At 39.9% G+C, this 15,265-nt stretch overlaps 1 protein-coding gene and 1 long non-coding RNA gene across 3 annotated transcripts in view; one reads left to right on the forward strand and one right to left on the reverse strand.

Annotated features, from left to right (window-relative positions):
• The window catches only part of MEIS1 (Meis homeobox 1), a 153,702-nt gene extending 153,300 nt beyond the window's left edge, over positions 1–402 (forward strand). For both annotated transcript variants that reach the window (XM_051975401.1, XM_051975402.1), the window contains exon 12: positions 1–402. This exon is cut by the window's left edge and continues 181 nt beyond it. In XM_051975401.1, the coding sequence (XP_051831361.1) occupies positions 1–103 (103 nt within the window). In that variant the 3' untranslated portion in view covers positions 104–402.
• LOC127548149 (uncharacterized) overlaps positions 1–3,984 on the reverse strand; it is an 8,259-nt gene extending 4,275 nt beyond the window's left edge. Inside the window, exon 1 of the long non-coding RNA XR_007950326.1 lies at positions 717–3,984. This is a non-coding gene — a long non-coding RNA (uncharacterized LOC127548149). The remainder of the gene's footprint in view (positions 1–716) is intronic.
• Positions 3,985–15,265: the final 11,281 nt, after the last annotated feature.

The following is a 15,265-nucleotide window of genomic DNA, read 5'->3' on the forward strand; positions in this document are numbered from 1 at the left end:
ACCATCCCACCCTGGAATGCCAATGTCAGCATCAAGCCCCACAGTGCTTAATACAGGAGACCCAACAATGAGTGGACAAGTCATGGACATTCATGCTCAGTAGCTTAAGGGAATATGCATTGTCTGCAATCGTGACAGATTTCAAATATCGTTTTTCTGCATTGACTGTGGAGTTCCATTCTTGGCATCTACTGTGGACCAAGGAGCATCCCTAATTCTTCATAGGGACCCTTAAAAAAGCAGGAAACACCAACCGAAGTCAACTTTGGGGACATGCTAAATAACTATATAAGACATTAAGAGAACAAAGAGTGAAATATTGTAAATGCTATTATACTGTTATCCATATTACGTTGTTTCTTATAGATTTTTTAAAAAAAAATGTGAAATTTTTCCACACTATGTGTGTTGTTTCCATAGCTCTTCACTTCCTCCAGAAGCCTCCTTACATTAAAAGCCTTACAGTTATCCTGCAAATGACAGAAAGGTCTTATTTGCAGGATTTTTAGAGCATTAAAATAACTATATCAGGCAGAAGAATCTTTCTTCCAGCCTAGGATTTCAGCCATTTGCGTGCTCTCTCTCTCTCTCTCTCTCTCTCTCTCTTCTCTCTCTCTCTCTCTCTCTCTCTCTCTCTCTCTCCTTTCTTTCCCCTCCCTCTCTCTCCCTCTCTCTAGCCTGGGGCTTGAATTTGCATGTCTAATTCATTTACTCACCATATTTGAATTGGCCTGAACAGATGTAAATCGGGAAGGATGGGAAAAACTGCAGTCATCAACAATGATTAATCAGCTGTTCCAGGCAGTGTCTTAAGGAGACTGGTAGGAGGAGGCATGGAAACCAAAAGGCAGTGTGTTTTGAAGCCTCATTGTCACATCAGAGCATCATTGTCCCCATGCAACAACCACCACCTTATACATCACTTCCTGTTTTATGCAGCTCAAAAACATGAACTGAAGATTTATTTTTAATATGTTGACTTTATTTCTGAGCAAAGCATCAGTCATGTGTGTATTTTTCCATAGTCCCATCTTGGAGCATTTATGTAGACATTGTAAATAAATTTTGTGCAAAAAGGACTGGAAAAATGAACTGTATTATTGCAATTTTTTGTAAAAGTAGCAGTTTGGTATGAGTTGGCATGCATACAAGATTTACTAAGTGGGATAAGCTAATTATACTTTTTGTTGTGGTTAAACAAATGCTTGTTGATAGCCTTTTTCTATCAAGAAACCAAGGAGCTAATTATTAATAATAATCATTGCACACTGAGTCTTAGAGTTTCTGATTGAAACAGTTTGGATTGTATAATAACTCAAAGCCCAGTTGTAGTAGTTTGAGTGCAGTAATGAAATCTGAATCTAAAATAAAAACAAATTATTTTTTGTCATGCTGACTCTACTGCTTGAAAAATTTGTTTACTGCCCCCCCAAATTTGTAATTATTCTATAACAATAAATGAATACAGTACTCATAAAATTAATAATCATTAGCTCCAAGGGATGCATTTATTTATAAGATTTCTTTCAAAAATTTAACCACAAAACCAATTGTTTAATAATACTTGATTTTTTTTTTTTTTAGTACTTAGATCCTAATAGCAAATTTAACACCTAAGGGCACTAAACTGCAAGATACCAGAAAGACTCTCATATTACATCAAACAGAATTACTCATCTAATACTAGCTAAATTATTCCAGCACATAATGGCGAATCTAAGTACAGAGTTTAGTCTATTAGTAACGATGTTACCTAAGATGAGTAGTATACATTAACTAGAAAATTAACTATGGGAATTGAAGATGATAGACTTTAAAATCTAATTCTCATAAATATGTTCTGTGTTCTCATTGGATGAAAACTGGTTATTAACCAATTTTCCAGCACAGCTGTACTTTCTGCATTGCAGCCAGCTAAATAATACAAAATAACATGTTTAAGCAGGAATACCTTATAATTTTATTTAAATAAAATTACAGGCATAAACTGTGCTTCCAAAGCTAAGGAAAATATACAAATATTTTAATTAGGGTAGATTCATAAAAAATAAACCTTTTAGCAGTGATTGCTTTGTAAACAAAACATGAGGTCAGAACAGAACAGCTAAAACTCAGAAGTCTGCCATTCAAGTCTATGTCACCCCATAAACCCGCCCTAAACAATTCTATTTTCTATTTGAAAAGAGAAGCCAGTTGTTGGTTGGGTTTACTAGGTGATATTTGATTGACTGACTTACCTGCTGGTGCAGCTGTGCACACTCTCACCTTTTGTTTATTGGGGCCTGTTTCTAAACACATGGATCTTTAGGAAATAAAATGAATCAACCTTAAACACTCACCCGTCTCCCCTCCCCCAATGGGATTCTCTTAATTTCCTTTTTGAAGGAAATGCAGTTCTAAGTCTATATAAATAGTCCATATTAGTGAAATAATTCCCTCCTGATAGGTGGTTACTAGCAGTTAACAGCCATTTATTTACTTTTCCATTAAATAATAAATGTTTATAAATTAACCATCCAGTTACCCCAATCATCTTACTACCCCTTACACACACACGCACGCCACACATACACCCTACACACCACGAAATCACATACCATGTTGTTTATAAGGTTTATTCTGAACACTTTTACTATTCTGTTTTTGATGAGTTTTTAAGTGTGAGAGAGAAACGGAAAAAGAGAAGGGAGTGGTGGGGTAGTGATCCTGAAGGGATGGAGAGGAGGAGGAGGGGGAAAAGCAGAGGTTAGAAATGGCAGATGAGGACTATTGAGTCAAGTCGATTAGAATATAGTGAATTAGAAGAATAAAACAAAACTGCCGTCCTTTCTGTGTTTCTTTCTGTGTGTGCCTGATGTGTATATGCGTGTGTGGGTGCCCCTAGCATCTCTTGCCCTCCCTCCCTCCTTAGTAATCCCCTTTTCTCTCTCTCTTTTAAAAATACTTGTTTTAGCTTTTCCTCTTGTAAATTTCAGGTCCAGCTGAGATTATTGAGGACTCTTATCCAAGTGAGGGAAATAATAGAAGCGCTGAGAGTGTTTTTGATGTTTCTTAAAAGACAAAAACAAACCGCCCTCCTTCAAATAAGGGCACACGCATTTCTACCTGCTGAGGAGTAGGAGTGGGGGAGAAGGGGGGAGTAGAGTTGTCTGAACCTGCTTTCTAATATGACTTTTTAAAAAATTTCAAATTAAGAACACTATTATATCCCAAGATATTTAATCAGCTGTAATTATAACACATTCAAAATGAATAATATGCCTTGACAGTATTTTTATTGTTATTGTTCATTGCATGATGTTAGACTGCTTTAGAAGCACAGGAAAGAGAAGTAAACGCGCTACAAATGGGGAATTACCCTCGTTTAGCATTAAAATTCATTTAGATAAAATTGCCACAAACATTTAAATGGGAAGATTAGTTCCCCCTCACGCCTTATTGCACTCGCTCAATGGTTCCGTTAAGAACATTTTACACGTTGGAAATTCCGTCTTCTCAGACGGCTTGCTGTTTCCTAGCTACCCACATTCAAAGCAAAGGCAGCGGCGGCGGCGGCAGCAGCAGCAGCAGCAGGGGAAAAAAAAGTTTTGGCAACTAGTCTGCAATTCATCCGCTCCTTGGATCTGCCTTCCTTGTACCCCCCCCCCCCATCCCCAGTTCAGGCCTCCTAAGCTTACTCCCATCCCCCAACTCCAACCTACTATCCTCACCACCCCCACCCCCACCCGACCCCCAGGAAACTGCAGGGTGCTGTCCACAAGCAGACAAGTTGTTTAGAGGTTTGGGTGGTGTGTGTGTGTGTGTGTGTGTGTGTGAAAGTGATCGTCCTCCCTTTCTCTCTCCCTCCTTCCCTATTCTTCTATTAAGAGTACAGGATTTGGTTGTGTTTTCATTTTGTTTCTTTCGCTACCCCACCCCCCTCCTTGAGGTTAGTGAGTCCTCTTCTTCCCCTTCACTCCCCTAGATCATTTCCAGGAAACAACTCAGGCAGGCAGGCTTGCTATTAGAAATTTCTGTAAGAATTGCTTTTAAAAGTATATTCGACATTGTCTTCACATTTGTTTCTCTCTCTCTCTCTCTCTCTCTCTCTCTCTCTCTCTCTCTCTCTCTCTCTCTCTCTCTCTCTCTCATTCTCTATCTCCTTTCCCCTTCCTTCCTTCCTTCCTTTCTTTCGATCTTCTCCCTTTCTGGTACCCCTCCCTCTCCCTCAGCAGAGGCTAGGGGAAAGCAGAATCTCGGATTCGACTGCCATCTTTTGGGGATTTGGAAAAACTACTCGGTAGGAAAGGGAGAAAAGGGGGCGGAGGGTAAACCTCCTTATTATCCTGTGTCGGAACTGGCTCCCTTAATCTGATGCTTAAATATTTGATGTGGAAAAATTACCCATAAAATTAGTTACTAACAATTTCAAATTGAAATCACTTATCGAATTATAAACGCATTAAAGCTGTATGGATGATATTAGGAGTTACTCTGGAGGCGACGTCTGTCTCCTTCCAGCAAGGCTAGGAAATGGAAGTTTACCTTTTGGGAGAGACAAGACATCCTCCCTAGGGAGAACTGAGGAAGAAGGAGGTTGATATAAGAAGAAAGGTGCTGAGATGCAAAGGGAGTATGAGGTGTAAGGGGAATGGGGCGGGGATGATGGAGACCAGAAGCGCCTCTTGGGACTAGCTACGGGAGAGCGAAGGCGAAACCAAGATGATGCTCTTTCGAGTTCCTTTGCTCCTATATCCTGGAGAGAAAGAAAAAGAAGGGAGGGATAGAGGTTCGGAGTGGGCGGATGAGTGGCGATGCCTTCGCAGGAAACAAGAGTTAATTAGTTTCTGAACAGAGTGGGGGGGGGGGGAGGAGGGGGGAGAAGTATAGCCGAAACAACCACTCCCCTCACTTCCCTATCGGCTGGAACATTCTAAGAGTTGGTTGTCTTCTGGAGCGCGGGCAGACGGATCAGGGAGGGAGAAGAGACGAGTATCGGAGCTGTCAGCCATCCGTAGGTTTCAGGACCAGTCCTGGGGCAGAGAAAGTAATCGGACCCGTTTTATCCGGCTAGAGCGAGAGGGGGAGAAAAAGGCTCACGCGCAGAATCAACAGACCTTGAAACCTCCAGGCACAAACCAAAGGAGAAATGTGTTGTACCTGACCTGGTTGGATCTGACCAGAGGCCCAGTCTCCCCAGTGATCACAAGGGCAAAGGCCCCCATCCAAATCTAGAGAGCAATCAGATTGTCTCATGTCCCAACTTTCACCTCCTTTAAATTTAATCCCACCCAGCTCCCCCTATCCTTGAAATGTGAAAGAAAACAGACTAAGCTCAGAATGGGCTGGGAGTTGACTTTGTCTCTGGGAACAGGGCGACCCCTGGTTATGTGATTCAGGTTGCAAGGAACTGTTGCTTCCTGGGGAGTCGCTGACCAGTGTGCACCCTAGCCTGAAAGAAAATGCTTGTGCAGTACTTGGGGTTCGGTAGATAAACAGAGGTGAGAAGAGGGTGGTGGAGGAGTAGACACTCCAAAGGATAAAAAATCTGGTGTTCATTTTGCTTCAGTTGCTTTGCATACAAGCATCTTAGAACGGGTTTCTGGAGTAATAACTGATCTTCAGATGACGAAGAAGTGTAGCTTGAGTTGCAACTCCAAAATCATCTTCTCCACAGAATACGGATCACATGCATTTCATTCCATACTGATGCTGTCTTGTTCCCTTATTCTTCTGAATGGAATTACGGATATTGATCGCTATCTAGGTGATTACATTAAAACACTAAGCTTTAGCAATCCCTCCCTAGCGCACACCCCCTCCCCCATTTTAGTTCTCATCCCTTTGAAGTCGGTATAAATGATTGTTAATTGGTGATGGTGGTGGTGACGAAAACACTAAAGTCTATCTGGATGCAGGTGAAATGTTGAGTGTATAGGAGTGGGGTTGAATGACAAGGTACCAGCTGTTCTTACCCTATTTCTGCTTTCTCAATTAGTTTAAAGTTTTATTTTTGCTTTTGGTGGAGGGTGAGGTACACGAAGAAAACATTCAGGTTCAAGAAGCTGAAAAGAGATAAAAGAGGCTAGAAATGGAAGGAAGGATAGTGTGGAGACGCAGTAGAAAAACTGAAGAACCCGAAGGTATGGGAGGTGGGCCATAAGGAAGAAGGCGGTAGCTGTGGGGAGTCTGTAACTCTCCCCCCCACACCCTGCCCTTCCCCGAACCTGTCACTCCTCTCCACCTTTCTGAAACGTTATCTCCCAACTCGAAACTGAAGTGGAAAAACAAACACAAACCTTACTGAGAAACCAGTTTGCCAACGTGTTTGGAATTTAAGGAGTCTTTGCAAGGAAAACTCATGATTTGGGGCTGTAGGGTACGTGTATGTGTTTGGGAGGGATCGGGAGGGAGTAGGTCACATTCATATACTAGAACTGGCTATTAACACCCCTTTGCAAATATCTCTGCTTCCCGCCTCTGGATCTTCTCAGCCTATGTCCCGTCCAGGCTCAAGCTTTATTTTGCGGGTGCTTCAAGTTCAGCCCACTTCCAAAGAATTTGGGAATGAGAACCTAGGAGAAAATGGATTTAGTTTTAAACTAGTCTCGTATCGATTTCCTCTGTAATTCTTGCCCCCTTCCTACTGCTGTTACACTCACCTATACCCTAAAGCATTAAGTTCATTACGGGAGAAATGATCTTAATCTCCAGGCAGAAAATGAGTCTTGGAGACTTCTCCGACTTTACAAGCAGTGAAAAAAGTACTGTTCAGCTGTCCCTTTCGGACTCTTTTAATGTGATTCGAGTAGTGGACTTGTGTGTTTGAAGCAACCCTAGACAGGAAAAAAATATATGTGTGTATACTTGCGCGGGCACGTGTTTCTTTGTCTACATTGGAGTTTTCAGTTATCTGAAATTCCCCAGTGTATTTTCAGTGAGGATCTAGAGGATCTAGAAATCCTCGAAGGTAGCCTAGGGATAATAATGTGACTGCTTTCTCTTCATTTTTCTCCTTTCACTTCCCTCTTTTTCTTCTCTTTCTCATTCTTTCTCCATCTTGCCTTCCTCCCTTCTCTAACATTTTTTTTCCCCTCACCACCACCACCACCACCACCACCACCACCACCACCACCACCACCTCATCTTCGGCGAGATTCTAGAGTGGTGCCAGTAAGCCATTTACTCCAGATCGCATCCCATTTCCTCCTCCTATAAAATAAACTCAGATACTCCAGTGGGTGAATTGCCAGAACTGACCTCAGTGCAACAGCTCTCGGAGGACAGCCCATCACCCTCCAATCCGCATTCTTCAACCCCTTCTTGGATTCGAGAGAAGGAATTACGTCTTGTAAGAGCAGCCACCTTTAAGTCTCTGCTGAGAAGTTCTTAAGGTCTAGCTTTCTATTTGGGGATAGCACTATATATGTTTAGATCTGATTCTAAAAAACAAAGTGGAGGGATAGAGGAATAGAGGGAGGGAGGAAGAAAAGAAGAAAGGAAAGAAGGAAAAGAAAAAAAAGTGCAACTAGAGTTTACATAAACCACACCAGTTTGGACACTGAGCAAGGCTATGGGTCGTAGGAGAAAAGAAACGAGAAGCCGCGAAGGAACCAGAACTAGCTAATTCTTGAAAACGTGAAACACAAGGTCTTGTCTTGAGCTTAATGAGGAAGCCTCAATTTCCCTCGAATTATCAGGAAAGCAAACACAATGTTCTAATTGGATAAAAGTATTATTTTTATTTAATCTGGATTTTCGGAATCTTATTTTCAGATAGTCAAAAAACAGTGAGCAACAGACTTTGTATTATTTGGTAGAAAGCTTGTGGGGGTGGGTTAAAGCCCCCTTCTCTAGCCTTTAATGTCTGAAATAACTAAATGCCTGTGTGGCAGCTGCTACTAGAGCCAAAACTAACTCTTTGGAAGAAGGAAAAGAGTGAAAGGCAAAGAAAGACTGTTCATTTTTTTCCTTTGGTGCCGTTTTGGATGTCATCTGTTTCCTTGGCGACTGTGTTCAGCCCCCAAAGCCCCTGGGCTCCTGGATTGTTAGAAAAAAAGCATGCTATTTCTGCACCGTCATTTATCACTGTCACCACATAATGATTCCCCTTGCAGCTCCTTATTGATGTTTGTAATTGCATTATCTCATAAAGGGGGATGATCAATGAAACCGAGCCGTGCATTCTGGGGTCAGAGGAAGCCAAAGTACTGTTTGTCCCCTTTAATACAACAAGTACTCATTATCTTTAGGACTGCATTCAAAAAATGATCTGATCTGGTGCTGACCCTGTCGGACATCCCAACACTTTCTAAAACGCAGTTTGTGTAACCTTTTGCTTAAATGCTAAATCAAGTACCTGTCTTGCATTTCAACGAAATGAGCTGCAACAACTGAATGAGGAAAGTATTTTTCCCCCCTTGGGGAGTGGTTGGATGATTTTCAGAAGCATAGAATTTTGTACTGTAACTGCATAGACATATAAGGAACAGGGGTGCTGAATCAGGGCTCCAACTTTTCTAATGAAGGAAACAATTTAGGAAGGGAAAAGGACGTATCTGGAAGCATTTAACCGCGTCATCCCTAAAAGATCAGAATAGAACCACTTTTTCTTTCATCCAGTCCAGTTTAATTAATAAGAGCTGAAAACTAGAATTTTTCCTCATGAATCTCTCATCTGCCTTCCCTTCTTGTAGAATTATATTAGAATTCTTCGTTTTAGATAACCGATTTTTGTGTGCTTCTGGTTCTCACCACGGGGGAAAAATCTTTTTGACTGTATTGCATCTGAAAATAAGCAACAAACTCCACCAAATAAAACGAAGTCATTTGACAACTGTGGGGAGTATTTAGTTAAATGGTAATCACCCAGTGACACTGAGTTGGCTTAATCCCATGGAAATCAAGTTATCTTGTCGCAGTGAACTACAATAAAAATTCAAAAGGAGCAAAGGAAAGTCCAAGTGAAATTTTAAACTAAATATGCTACTGATGTACCATTGACCAGGCATACGAGATTTGTTAAGCTCGGACTTGAGGGTGGAAAGGGAGAAGGACACAAACACATGATGCTAGGCTTATCCAAAAGGTTTGGGATATACAACTTGTCTTCCGTATTTGGTTATCTTTTTTTTTTTCTTTGAGTAAAGCTGGAGAAAGTGAACTTATCATGCTCCATTCCTTGCAGCAAAGCAGGAAGTACAAGGCTAACGCCCTGAGAAAAGTCAATTCGAGCAAAGATTTTTATTTTTAATATTCAAGCATTGTTTAATTAAAAAAGCTATCCACACCAAGTTTTCATATTCTAAAAAGGAACCAAATATTTGCGGATATGGATTTTAAAGTTATAGCAATAATTCCTAAATTATATTATCAACAGCCTTTCATTACTGAAAGAAAATTTAAAATGTAACAAAACAAAAAACCCAGAGTTCCAAAATTGCCAAGAATGAAAAAAATTAAACAAGCATCCTCAGTGAATTTTAGATCTAGTAAGATAAAAATGTGAAATGGAATGTTACATAAAGACAGAATAGTCTCCTCTAGAATATAGCTTCCATTAATGAATCAAGATAGTTCTAACTGCTTAAAATCCACTTAATTGTATAAATTTTTTTTAAAAAACCAGATTTCTAAATGTTTTTTAAAAAATTCTGTCATTGGGAAGATATTAGGGGTTTTGCCTTACTTTTTTCATGAAATGCTCAAGCAGCAGTGAATATACAGTGAAAGCATAGGCAAGCTTATATTTAATCTACATCCTAACTAGTCTTTAACCTAAAACACTAAAAGGGAAATGAAACTTTGGACTTTGTCAGTAGAAATTTGATTATGAAAACCTGTTTGTCAGGCAGTATACACACGAATGAGTCCTGCTCATCCACCACCACCCATTCCACATTTTAACCAATCAATTCAGTCTTTCTCTAATACTGTCGGATATTTGGCATCATGCATTTTTTCCTATTTTTAATATTTAGTGTTATAGCCCACGGATAAAATAATGAAGAATTAGTCTCGTTTCAGAAATTATTTATTTATGGAACGAACATGATTAAAACATAAACACACACACACAAAGTGCAGCTGCAACAAAAAAACTTGATTTATGGTTATTAAATCTTTGATTGCCATGTTAATGTTTCTTTTTCTACCTTTCATTTGCATTTTAATCTATCGAATCTTTACAATTTTGCTGCCTCCTATTTCAGTGACTGATTACAGATCTGAAATAAGAAATATCAAGCCTAGCTTTCTTTCCTTGTCCCCCAAACCCTCACCTCGAGGTTTCTGAAACTCTGCCCTCCCCCCTCCAGCTAATACTGGCAGGACAAATTAATCCTGCTCTTTCAAATGTCAAAGATATAAATTTAAAAACTGTTTTCTGTCCCAAATGTGAATATTTTCCCAGTCGGTTGTTTTAGAGTCACAAGAGATCATCCCAGCAAAACGCAATTACCCGCCAAACATACGCATAGCAGCGGGGATTTAAAAGGACGGGTTATTAGAGACTTAAAGAAAGGTGAGGAGTTCATCACCCCTCTTTCCTCATCCCTAGGCACCTCTCCGGAGCTCTCAGGAGTTTGGTTTCAGTGTTAAGTCTGTGATCTAGCAATGTGGTCTTAACTCACACAAACAAAAACAGGACTGGTGGGGGCTTCTTGTGAAGTCAATTTGGTGACAAAAGCAGACTTAAGACAAAAGTCGCAGCTCTTTTTTTTTTTTTTCCGGGGCTAACTTGTCTGCTCCTCCTTTGGTTCCTTAGGCACCATCTTTACCGGCTACCCCACTCCGCCCCCACACTCTTGCTCCTTAAATAAGGCAGTCATTAAACCTCTTGTGTTTACTGTCTTTCTCTTGTGTGTGTGGTCGTTTTGAGAGTGCGTGAAACGAAGTATATAGTGTCAGGGAAGGTGACTTAGTAAAAAGTGGGATAGGATGGGATACTGGCCTCCACCCTCTTCCATACTGGGCTGTACATAGGGCCGCCGAAACTCAGGAAGACATCGGCCAATGCTGCCAGCTAAATTGTGATTCTGGAGCGCTGGGTAGAAGTAGAGGTTGGCGAACTGGGGGAAAGAGGATATATCTAGCTTCTCTTGCTTGGCATTTCGGCTCTGGGAGAAACGGTCCGTCCTAGTTTATCGCTCACTTTGAAACCCAAGGGGAAGAAAGGCGAGCTGAATAGTAAGTCTTCTATCCCCTCAGCTTAAGGAGATGGACTTTCTGTTCCTGGCCATTGAGCAGTTTTCTAGGGCGGGGGGTGGTGGTGGTAAATCCAGTGGATGAACTGCACACACCGCCTCCTCTGGAACGCTTCCGGATCTCCAATCTAGGCACCGTTTGAGGAAGTGGGGAAGAGAGTAGAAAGGTAGAAAAGAGAGGAGATATGAAGAAAAGGAGGAGGGAGGAGACGAGGGATAGGGAAAAGAGAGGGGAGAAAGGAGAGAAGGGAAAAGGAAGGAGAGGAAAGAGGAGAGAGAGAGAGAGAGAGAGAGAGAGAGAGAGAGAGAGAGAGAGAGAGAGAGAGAGAGAGAGAGAGAGAGAGAGAGGTGGCGACTGAAGAGGGAAGACTTTAGGGATAGGTCTTTTTGAAATATTCATTATATGAATATCGTCATAAGCGAACGACTAAAGGGAAAATAGAAGGGGGGGATCGGGGCAAGCCAAAGCTTCATGGGAGAAGGGGTTCCCCATTTTCTCCAACTGGATCTAATAAATAATTTAGAGAAAAAAATGAAAATACATTTCGGAGTTCCTTTCTCATCCTTCCTGCATCCATCCTTGCATGTGCCCGCAAAAAAAAAAAAAAAAAAAAAAAAAAAAAGTCCTTATATCAAGGTGGCAATGAGACAAGCAGGGGGAGCACAGCTCATCCTTACCTGGATTTAGTCAACTGGATTTTGCAACTGGAAATCTTTCCCCACCCCCTCCACCTTTTCCCTCTTTAATCTGGCCGTGGGCTCCTGGCCCAGAGGCTGCCTTAATTAGTGTCGAACCACAAAGGAGTTAAACCAAGAAACCACTTGATGGAGGCCGACCCTTTGTCTTGAACTGGATCAGGCAATGGAGAAATAGGAGGAAAAAACGGAAAGTCTAGACAGGAAAACTTATTGTGTTCACCAAGTAGAAAAATGAGCAGAACGCTGTGTACCTCAAGGGGTGAAGATAGATCCTTGTAGACAAGCGGGAAGACAAGACTGGGAAGATTTAAAGTGAAAGAAACGGCAGATTATTAAGAAAGTAATAGTGAGGTGTCCCATACACTACAGTTTTATTGGTGGGTAGTAACTACCCGATTTATTTATTGCCAGGGCTATATAATAGAGATAATGACCACAAACTCAAGATAAATTCTTAGGTGCACAGCTGGTCAATTCTTTTTTATTTAAGAGAGTGATCTTGAAGGGTAAGACTCATCTTCTCTTCACAAAGATCTGTCTTGCTTTTCACAATATTATAAACATGACATGCAAATAAATAAGTGGTTCTGGGTATGTGTGGGTAGGCCTATGAAATTTATTTCAGGTGAGGGAAGAAAGCATACTGAATATGAATTTCCACCACAGCAATAGGGTGAATCCTTCTCTCCTCTTTGCTCTACTTCTCCCTCCACTCCCTTATGACAGGAGCAGAGAACATTCACAGATAAAGCATTAAAGTGTCCTGTCTGAATTCCTTGTTTGTTGATAGATGGGGCTGGGGAAAACTATGAAGCCCATTCCCAAAGTGGGCTGTTTGCTAGCAAGCTGCTTAAGAAATTCATGTCCCCAAAGTGAGATTACTCTAAATCACCACTTTTAATTATGAGTTACTGGAGGGGGTAAGTACAGAAATGCTTACTGTCTTTTTGAAATACTCTAAGATGGGGACAAAATTTTCCCCCCCCCCTCTTCATTTCCCATCACCTGGGCTGATTTATTCGAAAAGAAACTACTATGACTTCTCAGGCTGCCCAGAGCGTCCTTTGACCATCCACTCATGAAACCTCCAAGCATTTCTCTAGCCAGATGAAGGAATTAAGAGTGACCTTGGTAGTTGACTGCCAAGGTCAGAACAGAGTAGGCTGCCTCAGGTGTCAGCATAGGCTCAGCTAGCTCAGCTCCTCTCCACCTGATGTGATCTGATCCAATAATAGTCACTGTGTTAGCCTTTAATGAGGCACCCTGTGAGAGCTTATCGGCCCCCACCTGCTCTCTGCGATAATACCAACAGATTCAGAGAATGCCAAAATGAAGTCAGCATCCTCTTCCCATTTTCTTTTTTATGTTCAGAGATATAGTGTTTCAGTCTCACAATAACCACTTATATTCAAGGCTTCCTTTGATCCATATATGGTCAGGAAAAGCACCTGACAGTGACTGTAATGAAAAAAAAAGAGAGAGGGGAGAGACAGAATAGGAGAGGGAGGAGGGAGGGAAAGAAAGACAGAGGAACGGACAGAGAAAAGGAGGAGGGAAAGGGGGAAGAGAGAAACAGAGACAGACACACAGAGAGTAGAGGGGGAAGGAAGGAGGGGGAGGAAGAGAGAGAAGAATAGGCTCATGCAATTTGGTGGTTTGTGTGAGGGATGAGATTATAAGGCTGAAAAGTGAGAACAATCCTCTTCAATCTTTTACAATATCAGTGGCATTCAAGCACTACTTTATCTTTGAACTAGAGTATCTGTTTCCATGATTTCCATAAGCAAATAAATTATAATCTTCAGATCCTTCAATATTTCTTTCTGTGCTTTATTAAATGTTATTGCAGAGGCCATTTATGAACTAGAGGATTCAACTTTTAATCTTGCAAACAGTAATGTGTATTCCACTGAGTTACCTTTTCCCCCAAGTAATCTAAAACAACAAAAAGAAACGGCGTAAGGCACAAAAAATGATGAGCGTTCTATGGTCCGAAGACAGCCTGTCTGTCTCACTTCAAAGGAAGATAGCCTAATTGTTTCCAGAATTTGAGTAATTAAGCTACATTAGGGGAATTTATATAAGTTTATTCACACTAGCTCTTTTATTTTAGGATAGTCAGAAAGATACTTAATAACAATCATATTAGGTAATAATGATTTAACAAAGTGAATGTCATTCTTTTAATAAAATCATCAGAAAATGTAAACAAATCTAAGTTTTCTTCCAAAGTATATTCAGGGTAAGTAGAAGTCATTATGTATAATTAATGCTGAAGGGAAAATGATCATGTAATAGATTCCAAAGATTAAACCATCTGTAACTATCAAGGAAAGTTTCAGAAGTTTTCTTTCCCCTTTAAAAAAACAAAAAACAAAAAAAAAAACCCCTGTAATGGGTCCATTTAGGTAGGACTTCAAATTAAAACAACAACATTCACACATCAGCAATCATCTTAAATTACACTCAGAAAATTAAATAATACCTTGAATCATTGTCTTTTTTTAAATTTCAACCAAATACTTGTCTTGCTTACTTCATGATTTTCAGTGTCAAGAACTTAACAGCTGCTATTCTTCTGTGAACTTTGAAGTGGTTACATTTAGTTATTGGATGAGAGGAGTAAAATAGAGAATAGTTTTATTATATCTTCAGGAATACTTTCTATTTATTTTAAAGGAAAATGATTTCTAACTGACTACTACCTTATCTTAAGAATATCTGACATTTTAATATTAAAAAAATTCCTCATGATTACAAATTAAAATATTTATAAAGAATGGACTTTTAAAACAGTTTTCACTTATTTTTACAAGGTCCAGTAAAGATCAACTTAATCTAACCTACTTTGTTACTTTAAAATTTTTCTTTAGACAATGAATGCTTTTTAAATGTCACATTCCAGTACAAATTTACATTTATGTTCACATCAAAGTTCTATCTGGTTGGCTTTCTCAGAGGAACCTGCTATCTTTTTCAAATGAAGATGACCTTCAGTGATTGGAACATTTTCCTGCCCTGACAAATAGGTTAGGATCTTTCTGTTTAACAGTAAACTGTTTTAAAGAAGAATCTCATTATGCAAGTTTGAAAATCAAATATAATGTTCTTTTAGTCATTATCTTTCTTGAAGTAATGTGATATTTCTGGTAATTGCTTGAAAAACTTTAAATAAAAACTGACTTATTTTCTCTTTTACTGCCACAGATAAAATTCTGTTATGGCAAATTCAATTACAAGGCAAGAAAATCTGTATAACAAAATAATTTAAATCCCTGTATAATGACCTACTCATTATTAAATATTAGTTTTTCAAGTATCATGAAGTTTAGTTTTCTGTATCAGAATATTAACTAGATATACAGTTGTCAGTAAATTTCAAA

The sequence above is a fragment of the Antechinus flavipes genome, chromosome 2 (genome assembly GCF_016432865.1).
Source record: "Antechinus flavipes isolate AdamAnt ecotype Samford, QLD, Australia chromosome 2, AdamAnt_v2, whole genome shotgun sequence".
Lineage (NCBI taxonomy): Eukaryota > Metazoa > Chordata > Mammalia > Dasyuromorphia > Dasyuridae > Antechinus > Antechinus flavipes.